Source organism: Salmo salar, chromosome 01, assembly GCF_965601325.2.
Source record: "Salmo salar chromosome 01, fSalSal1, whole genome shotgun sequence".
NCBI classification, from domain to species: Eukaryota; Metazoa; Chordata; class Actinopteri; order Salmoniformes; family Salmonidae; genus Salmo; species Salmo salar.
In genome coordinates, this window is record NC_138291.1 from 38,609,470 (window position 1) to 38,630,495 (window position 21,026).

Genomic DNA, 21,026 nt, shown 5'->3' on the forward strand with positions numbered 1-21,026 from the left:
GGTTAACTGTTTTGAACTCCAAGCACAGATAGGACACCTGGAAATTAATTTGCTTAGGCATTAATCATGCATAAACCTGTATTTTTTATTGTGGCACAGTGTCAGTAAGATTCAACCCTATGATCTTCTGGTAAAAATAAAATCCATACGTGATAAGGAAACTAACTTAATCCACCCAAATAAAAATAGTACACTGACAAAACAAAACTCCTACTGCTTCCAATTCTCCATATCTACCTTCTCAGGCTCTGGGCCTAGGGCCTGATAGAGTGGTACCGCTTATGACAATATTCCATGTAACTCCTTCGCTGAGAAGTCTTTCAGCCCCAGGAAACGCTCCACAGCTTCCAATCTTCCTGGACCTTCTCTCCACCTTGGCAGTGCCATTTATCACCATAGCTATAAAGGCCACCAAGTCCACCTTCTTACCCTTTAAAATGTCAGGATTCTGCTGGTGAAAGGCAACCCCAGCAGCCTGCATTGAAGGCCTATCCACCACCATGGACTCTTCAAGTGCACCATTCAAACCCTCAACCTGTTTAACAGCTGCTATGCTCTGGATAGCCTTGACTTTGGCCACCTCATCCTCGAAAGACGTGGCTTCATGATTCCCACCACAATTGCAACATGTCACATTTTCATAACTTTTATAACACGTGATCTTTTCCACAACTTGGACATATCTGCTTCTCCCTTCTGCGAACACTTGATACATGACCAAAAGCTTTACAGTGATCACACTGTATTGGTCTTGGGATGAATGCTCTGACTCTGTAGTTAATATACCCTAACTGCTCTTGAGTAGGGAGACTCCATATCAAAACAAAAGAGTTAGACAAAACACTTTCTTCATTCACCACACGATTCATCCGACGTACATCAATCACTCCAGGAATATTTTTCATCTCTTCAACATCTACTTCCCACGAGACTCCAGATATAACCCCCTTGAGGGTACCCTGTTCCTAAGAGACCCCCCCCCCCCACACACACACACACACACACCACACACACACACACACACACACACACACACACACACACACGACACTTCAAACTTATCAAATCGGTTGAGACGCAACACACGTTTCTTCTGATCCTCAGAAGCACAAAAAAAAATCTAAACCAACCCGCCTCTCGTGATCCTCTCAGCCTTCACTCTACCCAGCACTCTCTCCACCAGTTTGGATATCTCAAATGGATTCCTCAAGATGGGTAATTCGATCAGCTGCTCCTCATTTACAAACCGTACTCCTACAAGATACGTTGTGACATTCTCATCACTGTCCTCTACTTTGCTCAGTTTTACTTTCTTTTGGACAATATTCCAATTCTCTTTGATTTTACCGCCATTAGATTCAGAATCCACTCCATCATCCGCTTCCGCCATCTTTTTTTCCCTATCCGAGCCATGTTCCTGTTTTTCATTTAAGTCTATTCAAACAGACCCCATTTCAAAGTAAACAAGCACTCATTAAGATCAGGTGTGGCCAATTAGTGGGCACGGCCAACACACCTGAACACACTTAACAAGATGGAGGCCAGAGAGAGTTTGGTGACGCTGACAACGGAATGTATGTTTTTAAATAGCATTCTTAGGATTTTACTAATGTTTTCTTGTGGTTTTTATGGAAAGTTTTCTTAATGTTCTGAGAATATGACTTTAAAAAGAACCATGAGGAATCCTGCAGAAAACGTTATACTGAAGTACTGAAGTGCCCACAAAAGAACGTTGTTTCTTAACATTCGCTGAACGTTCTGAGAACATGACTTTAAATAGAACCATGAGGAAACCTGTAGGAAATGTTATGCTGAAGTACTGAAATTCCCACCTAAGAAACATATGGTTTTCAGTACGTTATGAGCTAGCTGGGTATCCTGAATCATTCCCAGAACCTTGTGGGAAGGTTATATGCAAAATAACCATAAGGCAACCATGCTCTCACCAAGCTCTAAGAAACATATCGGAACATTTTGTGCTAGCTGGTTAGTAACCATACATGCATTAGCTTTGAAACAGTTATGCTCTGTACTGTGTTTAGCTATATTATAGCAAGCTACTGAAATTGACTTTATTAAAGGAGCAACAAAACAACTGTGCCCTTGCATTGTCATTGTAGAATCCAGAGTTTGTTCCCTCTGTGAATGTTATGATTCATTTTGGGTGCCATAGGACATGTAACATATCTTCCTCATCAATAGTAAATGGTTAATCTGTCCTGGACTGCCTGGGCCACAGAGAGATCCTGACAGGATAATAGTCACATTGTTCCCTGTGGGATCCCTATTCCCAACAGCTTGTGACCGGGTTGTGTTCAGTAGAGAGAGTTTCGAAACGTAGTGAAATGAGGAGGTACTGCATGAATTGTCCAATACAAATTGTTTTCTAGTGCAAAATGTTTTTCTACATTGTGGCCTACTGAACATGACCTTGGTGTTACTCTCCAAGCCTGCAACAGTGTTCACTAGGTATTTTATTTGAAGGGGAACTGGTGCCCCCCAAATCTTTGAATTCATTATACATAAAATAAAAAAATGTGTGGCCTTATTTCCATATTACCTCTAGAGTTAGATGTATCACCCATAAGTTTCAGTGTACTATTGGATAATAGGTCATGATGTGCCTGCTTGCTCACCACCATACTGAGCCATAGTCTCCTCTGTCTTGTCATACCCACTATGGCCTATACATCTCTGGGTGATGCTCTGGGAATCAGCCCCATATTACTTAACCCAAGTGATGCTGTAGCCATGCATTTGTGAATCATGGGTGGACTGGAAATCGGTTTTAAATGGAATTAAAGGGGCTTAATGTCAATGTTACAGGCTTTACTGTAACTGCACTTTGCCGCTATTGAAGTCACCAGAGACATGGGTGATTCAACTCCCACCAAGGTGCTTTGGTGTAGGGTTTCTCTCATGACTCCAGGGTGGTTTTATGCTGCTAGAACCTATAGAGTAGAGGAAAGGATTCTGAATGCGTCCCTAATGGCACCGTATTCCCAGAATAGTGCACTACTTTTGACCCTGTGGGCCCTGGTTGAAAGTTGTGCACTATAAAGGGAATAGGGTGGTATTTGGGACAGCTTATGGTTGTTTGATGGGCAGCTGTGCTTATTAATGATATATACTGAACAAAAATATAAACCCAACATGTAAAGTGTTGGTCACATGTTTCATGAGCTGAAATAAAATTTCCCAAAAAGCTTATTTCTCAAAAATGTTGTGCACAAATGTATTTACATCGCTGTTAGGGAGCATTTCCCCTTTACCAAGATAATCCATCCACCTGACAGGTGTGGCAGATCAAGAATCTATTTAAAAAGCATGATCATTACACAGGTGCACCTTGTGCTGGGGACAATACAATACCACTCCAAAATGTGCATTACAAGCATTTCTAGGCATGTTAGAGAGCTTGCCTTGGTCCTGGGCTCACATTTGTTCTCTATAGACTAAATCTGATCATATCCTGGTTATTGTTCTTGATTCAGTGATAAATAGTCCAATACATGTGTGTGAAAGTGGTTTCAAGCAACCTTCTCTGTCACAGTGGTAATGAGTTATGATGATAGGCTTGTCTATTCCAACGCTGCAGTATACTGTTATTGTTATTGTTGGCACGTTGTTGTTTTTACCCCTCGGCTGATTCCATGTCACTGCATGAACACTGAACATGACAGGCCTGTCATTTGCATTTGGCAGAAGCCAGGGGAACGAGAGGGAGAGAGGGTGACAAATTTAGGGACTGCTAATTGAATCATTAAGGGACAGAGTTTTGCAGATTAATCAGAAATGGTGATTAGGCCTAGTTTACATTGACTGTCACAAAGAATAGTACTCTCTCTCTCCACACACACACACACACACACACACACACACACACACACACACACACACACACACACACACACACACACACACACTCACTCACTCACTCACTCACTCACTCACTCACTCACTCACTCACTCACTCACTCACTCACAAAGATTGTTGTTAGTTTTGGTTGATTTGTAGTCTATGAAAGCGTACATATTAAATTAATAACTATGAAATTGTAGTTTGTTCAAGATGTGAGGGCAACATAAGCAGAAACAAAAGCCTTAATGTATTCTTAATGAGGCTTGGTAGTTGTTAGTACCATGCCCACTGACTGCCCTGAAGGCTAATATACTGCAGTGCTCACACTGGTTCTATCCATGTCCTCCTTTGTCTCAAAGTTTATGACTGGCATTGGCAGTCCTACTACACAGTAGTAAAACAAAGTTGCCTTTTAGATGCTGATCTAGGATCAGCTTTTGTTTTTAGTCCTTAAAGGTTCAGATTTAGATTGGTGTTAAGGTAATCTGATACTAGATCTGTGGTTATTAGCCCTTTAAGAGGCGGGGGCTGGTAATTTCCTTAACCTGCCAGGCAGCATACAGCTCACAGCCCATAGTGAGACAGGGCCTCATTCAGCAAATCAAGCGTAGTGATGATGATGTTGGTGATGATACAAGTCTTAGCTCATAGGCATCCATATGAATCACAGGGATGGAGTCAAAGTGGTCCAATGGTCATCTGGCCCATTAAGACAGTAATAAAATGACTTAAAGGATGAGGTTCTGCAGGCAGACAGTATGTCGGTGCCTGACCAATGATTAGCTAATAGGCTCTAATTTACAGACTCTATTTACTTTGACCCCTTCCATGTTCTCGCTCCCAGACAGTATCTAGCTTAGGCTAAGGCTACCCGCATAACAACACAACGCCTGGTGCTTTTAGTAGGTCAACTATACAGAGAGCGGAGAAGAAAAGACAGGTATACATGAATACCAGTGAGTTCCATACTGTCCCCCTCAGCATCATCTCAGGGGTGTCATAATAAAGGCCTCGGCAGAAACCTTTGACCTGGGCTGTTACTGTCAAGAGGCAGGGGAAGAGAGAGAGATAGAGATGGAGAGAGGAAGCATGGAGGTTTCAAATGGGAGTGGCTTGGACTTGCAGAGATTCTCTTTCTCTCACTCACTCACTCACTCACTCACACTCACACGACCACATGGCTGAGGGCAGTGCTAAGCGCTGTCTGTCACTCTGGCCTGGCAGAGAGGCAGGCTGACTGTCAGTCTGACAAACAGACAGACAAACAGGGGGATTGGATACTCTTATCTGGAACCTGATTTTGCCTGGCTTCTACTTATCCTCACATGGAACTCGGTGAGCTCTGCTCGACTTCTCATGGGACTTCCTTTTTTGGGCCGAGGGTTTGAAATTAGGTATGCTGGGCCATATGGTCTGTGGACTTAGCACATCTGTGGTATGTGATCCCTCATTGTCGGCCTGGAATTCTTTTGTCAGGAGAGTGTGTAACCCGTGAACGGTATTGTGTCAGCTGCACTGCCTCTGGATGTTATTATGTGTGTGTGTGTGTGACTGTGTGTGTGTGTGTGACTGTGTTTTAGCTCAGTGCCATTCTAGCTGCCAATAGTATGTGTTACAATGTGATGCTCAGTCGGGAAGGAGCGTTTCTCAAGGTGCTTTACTAATGTCCACATTGTAGATGGACCTCAGGGTGGAATGAAGAGCAAAATGGATGCTGTCAGACCATAGGCATAAATTGCTGCCTGTGCAGTTCTTCGCGCATGGACAGGAGTGTTAGTATTGTACCATGTCTGTGTGAGAGATTGATGAGAGATGGAGGTGGGTAGACAGATCGTTAGAGGATGAGAGAGGGAGAGAGAATGGAGGGTGAAGGAGAGAGAGAGAGAGAGAGAGGGAGAAAGAGGAATAGAGAGAGAAGGAGAGGGAGAAAGAGGAATAGAGAGAGAAGGAGAGGGAGAAAGAGGAATAGAGAGAGAAGGAGAGGGAGAAGGAGAGGGAGAAGGAGAGGGAGAGAGAATGGAGGGAGAGGGAGAGAGCGAGAGAATAGAGAGCGAGGAAGAAGGTGAGCGAGAATAGAGAGATGAGAGAGGTGGGTGGAATTGATTTATATTTACAAGGTCCCTCTGTCTGGCCCTGTGTGTGTGTATGTGCATCCATGTGTGCACGCGTTTGTGTATGTGCATTCGTGTGCGTTGCTTGTGCACGCCCGCGCGCGTGTGTGTATCAGTAGCAGCAGAGGCAGCAGCAGTAATAAAAAGGCTTTGTCATCTCCAGAATGAGCAGAGTGATATTTCCAGATGAGACTGAAAGGTCAGGAGGGTAATACAGATGCAGAATTGAGTCCTTCTTTTATCGTGTGAGCCACTTCTTATTGGTAGGTTGAGCCATCAGTCAGCATATAATGACTTCTCATTGGTAGATGGGAGGCCTCTCACAGTAATAGTGTCATAATAAAGCAGCAGGATGCGTCTCCTCATCCAAGCCATTGATTTCCAGTGACGTACTGTAATGTTTCTCTATTCTATTAACTAATGTTGTTTCCAATCACACTGCTCTGCTGTACTGGTATAGAGGAAAGTGAACCTTTTGGGCAAAATTGTTAATCACTGTAACATGGACTGAGGTGATCAGTCCATATAATATTTAGTTGTACATACAGTGATATAATTTAACGATAGAGGATGTAGGGTCTGCTCCATTGTTTACGTGTTTGTTGATGACCCACTATTTGAGGTTATGTACACATTTAGGAGCATGGCTTGGGATTGTAATACAAGAAGAAATGTGCCATATACAGGAGCACATTGTTCAGGATGACTGGGATATCATTTAGTGCCTTCTGTAGGTCAAATATATTAGGTATTAGATGTTAAGCCTAGAAATAATTTAGAGAGATGAGGTTCATTAGACTGAAGTAATATGACCTTCTACGTAGGGATGTCCATCTTTCCTTTTCAAGAGGATTCGATACTTATCTAGATACATGGGCTCCGACACGATACAGGAACGATACGTTTTAGTTTGAAGGGATTTGGTTTGAATAGAGGAACGAATCGATGTGAGTTAACATAGCACTAATATTTGTTGAATAAACACATTCATTTTCCATTCTAAATTAAAATATGCGGCTCTGTGGTGTGTGTGTGTGTGTGTGTGTGTGTGTGTGTGTGTGTGTGTGTGTGTGTGTGTGTGTGTGTGTGTGTGTGTGTGTGTGTGGTGTGTGTGTGTGTGTGTGTGTGTGTGTGTAGGCGCCTGAGCTGAGTCATAAGGGAAACAGTACTGATTGTTTAAAGCAAAACTACCAAAACCATTGCTGATGGTGAAGCTGAACAATGAAAATAAAATCTAATGTAAGCCCCGATCAGCATGTAGCCTTCCTATAGCATGTAGCCTTCCTATAACATGAAGCCTACCTATAGCATGTAGCCTTCCTATAGCATGTAGCCTTCCTATAGCATGTAGCCTACCTATAGCATGTAGCCTTCCTATAGCATGTAGCCTTCCTATAACATGTAGCCTACCTATAGCATGTAGCCTTCCTATAGCATGTAGCCTTCCTATAGCATGTAGCCTACCTATAGCATGTAGCCTTCCTATAGCATGTAGCCTACCTATAGCATGTAGCCTTCCTATAGCATGTAGCCTTCCTATAGCATGTAACCTACCTATAGCATGTAGCCTTCCTATAGCATGTAGCCTACCTATAGCATGTAGCCTACATATAGCATGTAGCCTTCCTATAGCATGTAGCCTACCTATAGCATGTAGCCTTCCTATAGCATGTAGCCTTCCTATAGCATGTAGCCTTCCTATAGCATGTAGCCTTCCTATAGCATGTAGCCTTCCTATAGCATGTAGCCTACCTATAGCATGTAGCCTACCTATAGCATGTAGCCTTCTTATAGCATGTAGCCTACCTATAGCATGTAGCCTACCTATATCATGTAGCCTACCTATTGCCAGATGAGAGTTGTTTCTCTGGTGGTAGCTTAGGCTACTTTTATTCTGGTAAAACACCATATTGAACAGTGCATTTGATAAAAAATAACCTGGCAAATTATATTGGTTATTGCTCAAGGAATAAAGCCTACTATTGTGCAAGCCATTTTACAAACATTTGAATGCTGAAGGTGATGCGCAGATGTGCCAGATCAGGAATATGCCGACCTCTCATTGGTACGTGTTTGACTAAGCTACTGATATTGCCTGGGGTTCTTCGGCATGCAACATGACTTGTAGATCAGTAATGTCAACATAATTGCATGCTTAGTTCAACACTGAAGGAGAGGACACAGCTGTCACAAAAGATGAGCGGTATTTTCAGATGGTAGAAAGTACGTTTAAAAAAAAAATGTATATTATTATTTTATAATAAAAAAAAAAAATAATAATAATTCTTCCCAATTTCGTGGTAACTAATTGGTAGTTACAGTCTTGTCTCATCGCTGCAACTCCCGTACGGACTCGGGAGAGGCGAAGGTCGAGAGCCGTGCGTCCTTTGAAACACAACCCAACCAAGCCGCGCTGCTTCTTGACACAATGCCCACTTAACCCGGAAGCCAGCCGCACCAATGTGTCTGAGGAAACACCGTACACCTGGCGACCGTGTCAGCGTGCACTGCGCCCGGCCCGCAACAGGAGTCACTAGTGCGCGATGGGACAAGGACATGCCTGCCGGCCAAACCCTCCCCTAACCCGGACGATGCTGGGCCAATTGTACGCTGCCCCATGGGTCTCCTGGTCGCGGCCAGCTGCGACGGTAGAAAGTAATTTCAGCAAAAAAACGTTTGTAACGTTTGAATCGATTTTCGGACTGATGCATGCTACATTTGGATCAGTTTGAGGTCCCACAGACTGATGCACTCATCTTAAATGTATGATGATGTATGCATTCACTACTGTAAGTCGCTCTGGATAAGAGCGTCTGCTAAATGACTAAAATGTAAAATGTAAACATTTTAAACACTTAAACCGGGACCGATGCTTATCAGTGAATGTGATATCCCTACAGGGCACTGGATTCTTTTCTTGGGTTTGACAGGGTTGATTGTGATATAAGAAACGTTGATCTGAATGAACACTTGACTGTGATTCAATCTCACGTTCTCTCTGTCTTTGATTCACCAACATTCATAGAAAGAGGCCTGAACCCATGATGTCACAGGTTCTTCAATGCCAGAGAACCAGAGATGCTTGAAGGGCACACCAACTCCGAACTGAGCTTTCCTTTAGGTAGCATAGATTTGCTTCAAGAAGCAGAGAGAAGCACTCGTCAATTATAGTATACCATTACATTTATGTATTATCTGTTGAAGAACCACTGCCACTGCAGTACATCTAGGATGTGGTTTGGGAAACAAACGTTGGTGCCAGTAGTGAGAGGGTGAGGATGAAGTACTAGATCAAATTTCAATCAAATGTATTTATAAAGCCCTTCTTACATCAGCTGATGTCACAAAGTGCTGTACAGAAACCCAGCCTAAAACCCCAAACAGCAACCAATGCAGGTGTAGAAGCACGGATTAAGGCGTCCGCATGCTTCCCAGTCATAACAGTTTGGAAGAGTTTGTACATTATGACGACATTTTGGGACGTTTTTATTAGTTTTGGTTGTTCCGGCACATAACATTTTTGCTTGAGGCAAGCTGAAGTCTACGCCCCTTCGTCGGTGATTGGTCAACTGTAAGGATTCTTCAGTAAAGTCTTTGTTGTCATTCAACAAGAGACGCACCAAACATCTTAGTTAGATGTAAAATTGCTCGACTATGATCTCCTTGGCAACAACGTCAAAATTAATGGCAGATTTCTTGAGTTATCTTAGATTAATTGACTTTTGAGGAAGTGTATAATGGCTATGGCGTCTCAAAATGGACAAACAGTACTATTGCCGCCTTTTTTCTAGTTTTTCAAACGAAGGTGTTTTAAGGGAGTATGCGAGCACACTTGTTCGGTTCGCCTAGCCGACTTTGGCTAGCCGCCAGCCGAAATGAAGCTTGCTGACGCCTTTACAGAGGATGAACAGGAACCAAAATCTTCCCCTTATCCTGTCGTTGGTTCTCCTCTCCTCCTAACATCTGGGCACTCCGTAGCCATCTTAAACAGCTGGGGAGCGGGACAGTTACTGACTGACTGACTGACTGACTGACTGACTAACTGTTTTTGCTGCCAGTACAATCAAATAGAATTATAGAGGGGACAGTGATTAAAGATGCAGTCGAGGATCTTAAGCACAACAAATTCATAACATATTGTACGAATTGGATTCGTAACATAGCATACGAATTGCAAAAAATATATAATATATATATACAGTATACAGTGCCTTGCAAAAGTATTCATACCCCTTGGAATTCTTCACATTTTATTGTGAGATTAAATTTGATTTTAAATACTCTTATGTTAAAAATGTGATTTTTTAAAAGATTGATAGAAATTAAATAAGTATTCTGCTCCCTGAGTCAATACATGTCAGAATCATCTTTGTCAGTGATTACAGCTGTGAGCTTCTTGGGTAAGTCTTTAAGAGCTTTACACACCTGGATTGTACAATATTAGACCATTATTCTTTTCATAATTCTTCAAGCTCTGTCAAGGTGTTGGGTTGGAGATCATGGCTATAGACAGCAATTCAAGTCTTGCCATAGATTTTCAAGCAGATTAAGTCAAAACTGTTATTTGGCAACTCACTGTCTTCTTTGTAAGCAACTCCAGTGTAGATTTGGCCTTGTGTTGTAGGTTACTGTCCTGCTGAAAGGTGAGAATGCTGTTCATTGACTATAGCTCAGCATTCAACACCATAGTGCCCACAAAGCTCATTACTAGGCTAAGGATCCTGGGACTAAACACCTCCCTCTTCAACTGGATCCTGGACTTCCTGACGAGCTGCCCCCATGTGGTAAGGGTAGGCAACAACACATCTGCCACGCTGAAACTCAACATGGGGGCCCCTCGGGTGCGTGCTTGGTCCCCTCCTGTACTCTTGTTCACCCACGACTGCGTTGGCCAAGCACGACTCCAACACTATCATTAAGTTTGCTAACGGCACAATGATGAGACAGCCTATAGGAAGGAGGTCAGAGACCTGGCAGTGTGAGGGCCGAACAGGCCCCCATTAACATTGACAGGACTGAAGTGGAGCCGGTCGAGAGTTTCAAGTTCCTTGGTGTCCACCTCACCAACAAACTGTATTGGTCCAAACACAACAAGACAGTTGTGAAGAGGGCACGACAACACCTTTTTCCTCTCAGGAGACTGAAAAGATTTAGCATGGGTCCTCAGATCCTCAAACAGTTCTACAGCTGCACCAATGAGGAAATCCTGACCGGTTGCATCACCGCCTGGTATGGCAACTGCTCAGCATCTGATCATAAGGCGCTACAGAGGGTAATGCGTACGGCCCAGTACATCACTGGGGCCAAGCTTCCTGCCATCCAGGACCTATATACTAGGCGGTGTCAGAAGAAGGCCCAAAAAATTGTCAAAGACTCCAGTCACCCAAGTTATAGAGTGTTCTCTCTGCTACCGCACGGCAAGCGATACCAGAGTGCTAAGTCTAGGACCAAAATGCTCGTTAATAGCTTCTACCCCCAAGCCATAAGACTCCTGAACAACTAAACTAATCAAATGGCCACCCAGAGTTTTTACATTGACCCCCCCCAGCAGATGTGGAAAGTCCTTCAAGACTGTTGGAAAAGCATTCCAGGTGAAACTGGTTGAGAGAATGCCAAGAGTGTGCAAAGCTGTCATCGAGGCAAAGGGTGGCGACTTTGAAGAATCTCAAAGTAGCCAAACTTTGACTGGTGCACACCTACTCATTCAAGGGTTTTTCTTTATTTTTACTATTTTCTACATTGTAGAATATTAGTGGACATCAAAACTATGAAATAACATATATGGAATCATGTAGTAACCAAAAAATGTATTAAACATTAGATTCTTCAAAGTAGCCACCCTGTACCTCAAAGTAGCCACCATTTGCACACTCTTGGCCAGCTTCATGAAGAATGCTTTTCCAACAGTCTCAAAGGAGTTCCCACATATGCTGAGCACTTGTTGGCTGCTTTTCCTTCACTCTGTGGTCAAACTCATCCCAAACCATCTCAATTGGTTTGAGGTCGGGTGATTGTGGAGGCCAGGTCATCTGATGCAGCACTCCATCACTCTCCTTCTTGGTCAAATAGCCCTTACACAGCGTGGAGTTAACATATCATGTGAAATGGATTAAATAGTACACATTTGGATGAAGAAGTACACACAAAATGACCCGTTTTGGCTCATGAGCAATACTTTCAAAACTACTGGCTGAAATTATACAAAAGTTCTGAAGGATCACTTTAAGCATAGGGTGTGACATAGGCAGGGATACTGTGTCCAACCAGACAGTCAGACAGACAGACAGTTAATGTGGGTGGTTTGTGCACATTGTTGGGTCTAACTTTTCCTATGTCTTAAGATAATATTTGAATATGGTTATACGTTCCCCCACAAGACAGCGAGCTGAGCTGTCTGATTAAGAAGCTCTCATTGGTATCTGTAGCTCTGCTAATATTAGACGTCTGGCTGTAGAACGATGGCTGATTTATTCCCCAGCAGAGCATGAAAGGAACTGCTTATGGATTTGCATCTGAAATTACCCAATTGGCTTCTCTCAGTATAAATTAAACATTCTCTGGCAGCTCTACAGTTACTAATTAATGTTTCTGTCCTTCCTTCCTTCCGCCCTGTCCTCCCTCCCTCCCTTCATCCATGTCTCCCACTCTGTCTCTCTGCAGCTGATTGAGAACGGATCTAGCTGTTATTCACCATGAACGCTGCTGTGTCTCCCATGGCCTGTGAGGCTGTCTCGCCCATGATCACCTCCGTCACGCCCACCCTGGAGTCCAGCCCTAAGGAGGAGGAGGAGGCAGGCCTCAGCCCCAGCCAGGGTGGTCTCTGTGGGGAAGGTCTGGCCCAGGAGAGGGACCCGGCTCAGAGGTATCAGAACAAAAAGCCCCCTCCCCTGCACACGGGGGCGGACTGGAAGGTGGTGCTGCACCTGCCTGAGATCGAGACGTGGCTGAGGGCCACTACTGAGAGGGTCCGGGACCTCACATACTCTGTCCACCAGGACTCAGTCAACAAACATGTGGACGTGCATCTAGTGCAGCTGAAGGTGAGTGGGCCTCCACACACTATATACTCTCATCTCATATTCTGGTTTCAGACGGCCTAGTAGCAAGGAACTACCCTGGGCCCGTGGTCACAAAGTGTCTCAGAAAAGCAATGGTGATCTATGGTTGATTTTCCCTTCTGAATAAGATTATATGGACAGGGAGGACCTGATCCTAGATCAGCACTCCAACTCTGAGACCCTTTATGAATATGGACCCGGATCAAGATCTGGTTGTGCTGTCTTGGTCCTGAGGTCATTGCCAGACAACAGACTGCACACACTGATCTGGGACCAGGTTAGCAAAGAACACCATCAAGTGCAGAATTGTCCAACATTGGCTTCCCGAGTGGCGCAGTGGTCTAAGGCACTGCATTGCAGTGCTAGCTGTGCCACTAGAGATTCTGGGTTCGAGTCCAGGCTCTGTCACAGCCGGCCAGGACCGGGAGACCCATGGGACGGCATACAATTGGCCCAGCGTCGTCCGGGTTAGGGGAGGGTTTGGCCGGCAGGAATGTCCTTGTCCCATCGCGCACTAGCGACTCCTGTGGCGGGCCAGGCGCAGTGCACACAGACACGGTCGCCAGGTGTACGGTGTTTCCTCAGACACATTGGCTTCCGGGCTAAGTGGGCATTGTGTCAAGAAGCAGTGTGGCTTGGTTGGGTTGTGTTTTGGAGGACGCACTGCTCTCGACCTTCGCCTCTCCAGAGTCCGTACGAGAGTTGCAGATGAGACAAGACTGTAACCACCAATTGAATACCACGAAATTGGGGAGATAAAGGAGTAAATAATAAAATAAAAAAGGATTTGTCCAACATCATGTCCCAGTATAATGACCCTGTAGGAGGAAGATGTGATTAGATGTAATGAGGGGAGCTGTACCTTCTCAGTAGCCTTGGAGCTGGACTGGTGGAGCACTATGTAGGGAATAGGATGCCATTTGGGACGTGGCCTCGGATCAATGTTGAGAATCCCTTCTCCCTCCCACCCCAGCTCAGCCAGTCCAGGCTGGGGCTGTGGATGATGTGTGCTGATGATTTTGCAGATAGCAGCTATTTTGAAGAAAGTTTTACGTGCAATGATTGTTGTGTGGTTGTTTTATCTGCCTTAGTTGAATGCATTGATTGTAAGTTGCTATGGTTTCATGACTAAAATATAAGCGTGAAAGTAGGCTACTGGGCTGATCAGTGACTGGCTGATCAATCAGTGATGGTCTTATTGGATTCTGTTAGAAGGTTATGGTGGACCAGCCCTCAGCCCTCTAATTAAACAGGAAATGGAGGAACAGAATTAGTTCAGCCAGCCAGCCTGTAAGCACTGGGAAGACTCAATGTGAGTCTCAAATGGCACCCTGTTCCCTAGTGCACTACTTTTGACCAGAGCCCTATGGGCCCTGGTGATAAGCAGTGTACTAAAAAGGAATAGGTTGCCCGTTGGGACATATCCTCAGTGAACATGGTATGGTACTGTGAGAACTTGTTTTTAGGGATCAGTTTGGGATGAGATACTCAGTGTTGAAAACTCTCTTAGTGTAAACAGCAAACCTCTAGTGAAGTAATGATGTGAACATACAGTACCAGTCAAAAGTTTGAACACACCTACTCATTCAAGGGGTTTTCTTTATTTTTACTATTTTCTACATTGTAGAATAATAGTGAAGACATCAAAACTATGAAATAACACATGTGGAATCATGTACTAACCAAAAAAGTGTTAAACAAATCAAAATATATATATGACTTGATGCCAGCCTTGCACACTCTTGACATTCTCTCAACCAGCTTCACCTGGAATGCTTTTCCAACAGTCTTGAAGGAGTTCCCACATGCAGAGCACTTGTTGGCTGCTTTTCCTTCACTCTGCGGTCCAACTCATCCCAAACCATCTCAATTGGATTGAGGTCGGGTGATTGTGGAGGCCAGGTCATCTGATTCAGCACTCCATCACTCTCCTTCTTGGTCAAATAGCTCTTACACAGGTGTGTTGGGTCATTGTACTGTTGAAAAACAAATGATAGTCCCACTAAGCTCAAACCAGATGGGATGGTGTATCGCTGCAGAATGCTACGGTAGCCATACTGGTTAAGTGTGCCTTGAATTCTAAATAAATCACAGACAGTGTCAGCAGCAAAGCACCCCCACACCATCACACCTCCTCCTCCATGCTTTACGGTGGAAACCACACATCCGTTCACCTACTCTGCGTTTCACAAAGACACGGCGGTTGGAACCAAAAATCTCCAATTTGCACTCATCTGACCAAAAGACAGATTTCCACCGGTCTAATGTCCATTGCTAGTGTTTCTTGGCCCAAGCAAGTCTCTTCTTCTTATTGGTGCCCTTTAGTAGTTTCTTTGCAGCAATTTGACCATGAAGGCCTGATTCACACAGTCTCCTCTGAACAGTTGATGTTGAGATGTGTCTGTTACTTGAACTCTGTGAAGCATTTATTCAGGTTGCAATTTCTGAGGCTGGTAACTCTAATGAACTTATCCTCTACAGCAGAGGTAACTCTGGGTCTTCCTTTCCTGTGGCGGTCCTTATGAGAGCCAGTTTCATCATAGCGCTTAATGGTTTTTGCGACTGCACTTGAAGAAACTTTCAAAGTTCTTGAAGTTTTCCGGATTGACTGACCTTCATGTCTTAAAGTAATGATGGACTGTCGTTTCTCTTTGCTTATTTGAGCTGTTCTTGCCATAATATGGACTTGGTCTTTTACCAAATAGGGCTATCTTCTATCTTTTTTTTTCACCTTTATTTGACCAGGTAGGCTAGTTGAGAACAAGTTCTCATTTGCAACTGCGACCTGACCAAGATAAAGCAAAGCAGTTCAACACATACAACAGCACAGAGTTACACATGGAATAAACAAACATACAATCAATAATACAGTAGAAAAATCTATATACAGCATGTGCAAATGAGGTAGGATAAGAGAGGTAAGGCAATAAATAGGCCATGGTGGCGAAGTAATTACAATATAGCAATTAAACATTGGAATGGTAGAATGTGCAGAAGATGAATGTGCAAGTAGAGATACTGGGGTGCAAAGGAGCAAGATAAATAAATACAGTATGGGGATGAGGTAGATTGGATGGGCTATTTACAGATGAGCTATGTACAGGTGCAGTTATCTGTGAGGTGCTCTGACAGCTGGTGCTTAAAGCTAGTGAGGGAGGTAAGAGTCTCCAGCTTTAGTGATTTTTGCAGTTCGTTCCAGTCATTTGCAGCAGAGAACTGGAAGGAGAGGCGGCCAAATGAAGAATTGGCTTTGGGGGTGTCCAGTGAAATATACCTGCTGGAGTGCATGCTACGAGTGGGTGCTGCTATGGTGACCAGTGAGCTGAGATAAGGCGGGGCTTTACTTAGCAGAGACTTGTAGATGACCTGGAGCCAGTGGGTTTGGCGACGAGTATGAAGCGAGGGCCAGCCAACGAGAGCGTACAGATCGCAGTGGTGGGTAGTATATGGGGCTTTAGTGACAAAACGGATGGCACTGTGATAGACTGCATCCAATTTGTTGAGTAGAGTGTTGGAGGCTATTTTGTAAATGACATCGCCGAAGTCGAGGATCGGTAGGATGGTCAGTTTTACGAGGGTATGTTTGGCAGCATGAGTGAAGGATGCTTTGTTGTGAAATAGGAAGCCGATTCTAGATTTGGATTGGAGATGTTTAATGTGAGTCTGGAAGGAGAGTTTACAGTCTAACCAGACACCTAGGTATTTGTAGTTGTCCGCGTAGAGGTGCTAACATAATTTCCAAAATGTTTTCTAATGATCAATTAGCCTTTTAAAATGATAAACTTGGATTAGCTAACACAACGTGCCATTGGAACACAGGGGTGATGGTTGCTGATAATGGGCCTCTGTACGCCTATCTAGATATTACATAAAAAAATCAGATGTTTCCAGCTACAATAGTCATTTACAATAGTCATTTACACTGTCGTTCTGATCAATTTTATATTATTTTAATGGACAAAAAATTTGCTTTTCTTTCAAAAACAAGGACATTTCTAAGTGACCCCAAACTTTTGAACAGTAGTGTGCATGTGTTATTTCATAGTATTAATGTCTTCACTATTATTCTACAATGTAGAAAATAGTAAAAATAGAAGAAAAACCCTTGAATGAGTAGGTGTGTCCAAACTTTAGACTGGTACAGGATGTTCTCACATAGTGCAAAATGTCTGAAATCTACTCTGTTGATTTGTTTCCATTACACTCCCGGATGGTAACAAGTAGAGAAACAGCTTACTAGTGTACTTCTCAACATGGTGACTTTGATATAATGTACAGTATATCCAGTCTGTGTAGTAAGTCTGGTTCAAATCAACATGTGCTTTTAGCCAACTCCCCTGACTATCGTTGTCATTCCATACTAATGCCATACATGTACAGCAAAAACAGCGATAGTCAGAGTAGTCAGAACACATTCAGACAGGACAGACAGTTGGTAGACAGTTGGTAGACATTGACAGGCGCTCCCGTGACTGTCGTACAACCGAAACCACCGTCCTCTCAATCATAACAGGACCGTCTTCAGAGGGAGCCTTGTCACTCTGTACACTAAACAGAGACTGAGTACGAGTCTTAGACTGTATGAAGGGTACAGAGGATACACAATGTGAATGATGTAATGTCTCAAGTAGAAAAGATGGCTGATACTGTGTCTGTGTACACATTACTGATGTGTTCTAGTTTTGAATCATCTCCATGAAGTGATGCATCATAGGTAGGCTGCTACATTTACCTGAAAATAGCCTGAAGGAGGATTATGGTAGATTTGGTTACACAAGTATACAATATTCTATTTATTGTTTTGACAAAAGACGGTTGCCTTAGAATAGTGTTAATGGGGAGAACAGCATTACACCTGTGTTTTATAGATGGATGTGAGCTCTGGTCAAAAAGGATTTACCATAGGGCTCTGGTCAAAAGTAGTCCACTATATAGGGAATAGGGTGCCATTTGGGATGTATACTTTGTCAATAGCGTGCCTGCATGAAGGATCAAAGGCAAATTAAATGACCATGCCTAAATTGTTCAAACTGTATGTACCCTTCCATAATCCCTTCATAACCCTAGTCTTGGATTATGTAATCCCTATTCAGTCAATTTTGCAGCTTTCAATTCATATCACTTCAGCATGAATGGACAAATGGCCATCTCTCTTATCAATGCACTGATTAGGCCTATCTTTAACTTTTAGATCTACAGTAAAGTTGGTCCTTTGTTAAAATGCAGTCTTTCTGAACAGTTTTAGTGCAGTGGCTAATGCTGGTGTTTATTACTAGATTCATTATGGTGGAGTGAGATGCTCTCCAGTGGCTAACCCCTGAGGCTTAATGCTGTGCTGCCTAGCTGGCTGGCTGGCTGGCTGGCTGGCTGGCTGGCTGGCTGGCATTATCTTGCTCATCACCACCTGCTGAGATGTTCCCTCTAATCACTGGGCATATTTTATGTGGGATTGAGATTCACATCATAGATTATCATTGAGGCTTGTGCTGCACAAATGGGAGAGGCCCATGTCACTCTGATAATAGAGTGACAGCGCTCGAGATTACATTTCATTTATAGAGCATCCGCACTATAGAAATAGCTTAGAAAATAGACGTTTTTATGCTATTTTAAAAACAAAAGTTTGGTCAGTGTGTGTCTCTTATACAATCACAGCTAACATTGAGACTGCTGCTGCAGAAATGGGAGAGGGGCGAGGCCCATGCTATTGTGCGCCTAAGTGAAACACACAGAGAGCGTGGACGATGCTAGCTAGTCTCCCTGATGGTGTGAGGTCTTTATATAGCCCTTCCTCTCCTCTCTGCTGTTTCTGGAAACTGTGAATAAAACATGCCTTTGGCGTGACAAAGAGAGGGAAAGCTTCCTGTTAGAGCACACACACACACACACACACACACACACACACACACACACACACACACACACACACACACACACACACACACACACACACACACACACACACACACACACACACACACGCACACACACACACACGCACAAACTGCAGCATCATCTCTAAGAGCTTTCACCTCTCGTAAGGTTACCTCTGTTTACGCACCGAAATATTCACAGGGAGAAAGAAAAGGCAGTAAGAGAGAGAGTGTGTGTGTCCGTGTGTGTGTGTCTGTATGTGTGTGTGCCCCATTTGTCCTGTTAGTGCTGCTGAGTCATCATGTATTTTGGACCAGTCAGAGAGGCGTAGTCAGTCCGACTGTCCCAACCTTCACGTTGACCTTTGGCATTATAAAGGACACACTGGTGACCTGAAACTTTGGACCCGTCCCAATTACCTTCCCCGACCTTTCAGTCGATGGATAGTCTAGCTGAACTCGGTGCCTGGGTCTGAAATGTCACCCTATTCTCTATGTAGTACACCACTTTCGACCAGGGAATGGAAGTAGGGCACTACATAGGGAACGAGTGCCATTTCGGATGCACCAATGCTTGCTTACAGACAGACCCTTCCATTCTCTAGCTGAAGCTGTGCATTGTCTATCTGGAGAATGCTGAACATGTGACATCCTGAGTCAGTGTCTGGTCCCGTATTCACAAAGCGTCTCAGAGTAGGATCGCTGATCTAGGATCGGTTTTCTCTTTCACGTCGTAATGAACAAGACAAGGAGGACCTGACCCTAGATCAGCTCTATGAGACGCATTGTGGATACAGGCCCTGGTTGTGAGAGTGAGTGACTGATCTCTTTGTTGCGGTGGTTGGCTTCCAATGAGAAAGTGACACAGACAGGCTGACGTATTGCCTGGCTAGGTCTCCACTGCCTCTTGCTCTGTGTGTCATTGATAACGCTGGGTTCCCAGCCAAATATTTCCTCCTCAAACAAGAGTACAATGGTCTTGCTGCTCTCAAAGATTTCTTACAACAGCGATGGTATGGTATGTGTTTCTTGAGGACACCTGTAGCGGTGAAACTAGTATGCCGTTATGAAGCTGTAAACATATTGAATAGAAGTTATTTAAATGAGCGTTGTGGTTCAAATGTAGATGGCGGGAATTGCGGTTGATCTACTGTTTGATCTTGAGACGATCAGAAATGATCCATGTCATGTGTTTCTCTTTAGAGGCGTTTCGACATCACTATCTTTCTCACTCTCAGCTGTTATAGGGGATGACATCATGTTTTTTTCATCTGCCAATCCTGTTATTGGCCCAGTATGTTTCATTTCCTCCGCTATGCCTTTCAGTCAAATCTCTTAATCTCCCCTCATATCTCCCTCGGTCTATTTAAAACGTACTGTTAGAACCCAAGACCTGACCAACATCTCCACTGTAATCACTATGCTGTAACAACATCAGACAGAGGACATTCTGTTATCTGCATTCTGGGGACTATTCCTATTTCTAACTGGGTCTTTCAGAATGAGCGTGTCTGTTTTGATTCAATGTCTGTTTGGATTCATTGGTAAAGTCTGCCATCTAGTGGGGTTTGGTGGACATGTTAAAACGTTATAATATTCACTTTGAATCATTCCAGTAGGTGGCACATCTGAAGACCGGCAGACAATTGATTTTGACTGAATTTGAAACTTCACTTTGATATTTTAACTTTGAAATAGAATAATGTGTACTGTATCTGAATTGACTGAATTGTATTGTACACAAAGAATGTTGATGCTGGAATGTTTGTTGTCTACTACTGTTTATATGTACAGTTGAAGTCGGAAGTTTACATACACCTTAGTCAAATACATTTAAACTCAGTTTTTCACAATTCTTGACATTTAATCCAAGTAAAAATTCCCTGTCTTAGGTCAGTTAGGATCACCACTTTATTTTAAGAATGTGAAATGTCAGAATAATAATAGAGAGATTGATTTATTTCAGCTTTTATTTCTTTCATCACATTCCCAGTGGGTCAGAAGTTTACATACACTCAATTAGTATTTGGTAGCATTGCCTTCAAATAGTTTAACTTGGGCCAAACGTTTCGGGTAGCCTTCCACAAGTTGGGTGAATTTTGGCCCATTCCTCCTGACAGAG

At 43.5% G+C, this 21,026-nt stretch overlaps 1 protein-coding gene across 2 annotated transcripts in view; it reads left to right on the plus strand.

The window, feature by feature from the left end:
* The window catches only part of akap6 (A-kinase anchoring protein 6), a 189,622-nt gene that overhangs the window by 7,959 nt on the left and 160,637 nt on the right, over positions 1–21,026 (plus strand). For both annotated transcript variants that reach the window (XM_014194357.3, XM_014194363.3), the window contains exon 2: positions 12,634–13,013. In XM_014194357.3, the coding sequence (XP_014049832.3) occupies positions 12,666–13,013 (348 nt within the window). In that variant the 5' untranslated portion in view covers positions 12,634–12,665. The remainder of the gene's footprint in view (positions 1–12,633; positions 13,014–21,026) is intronic.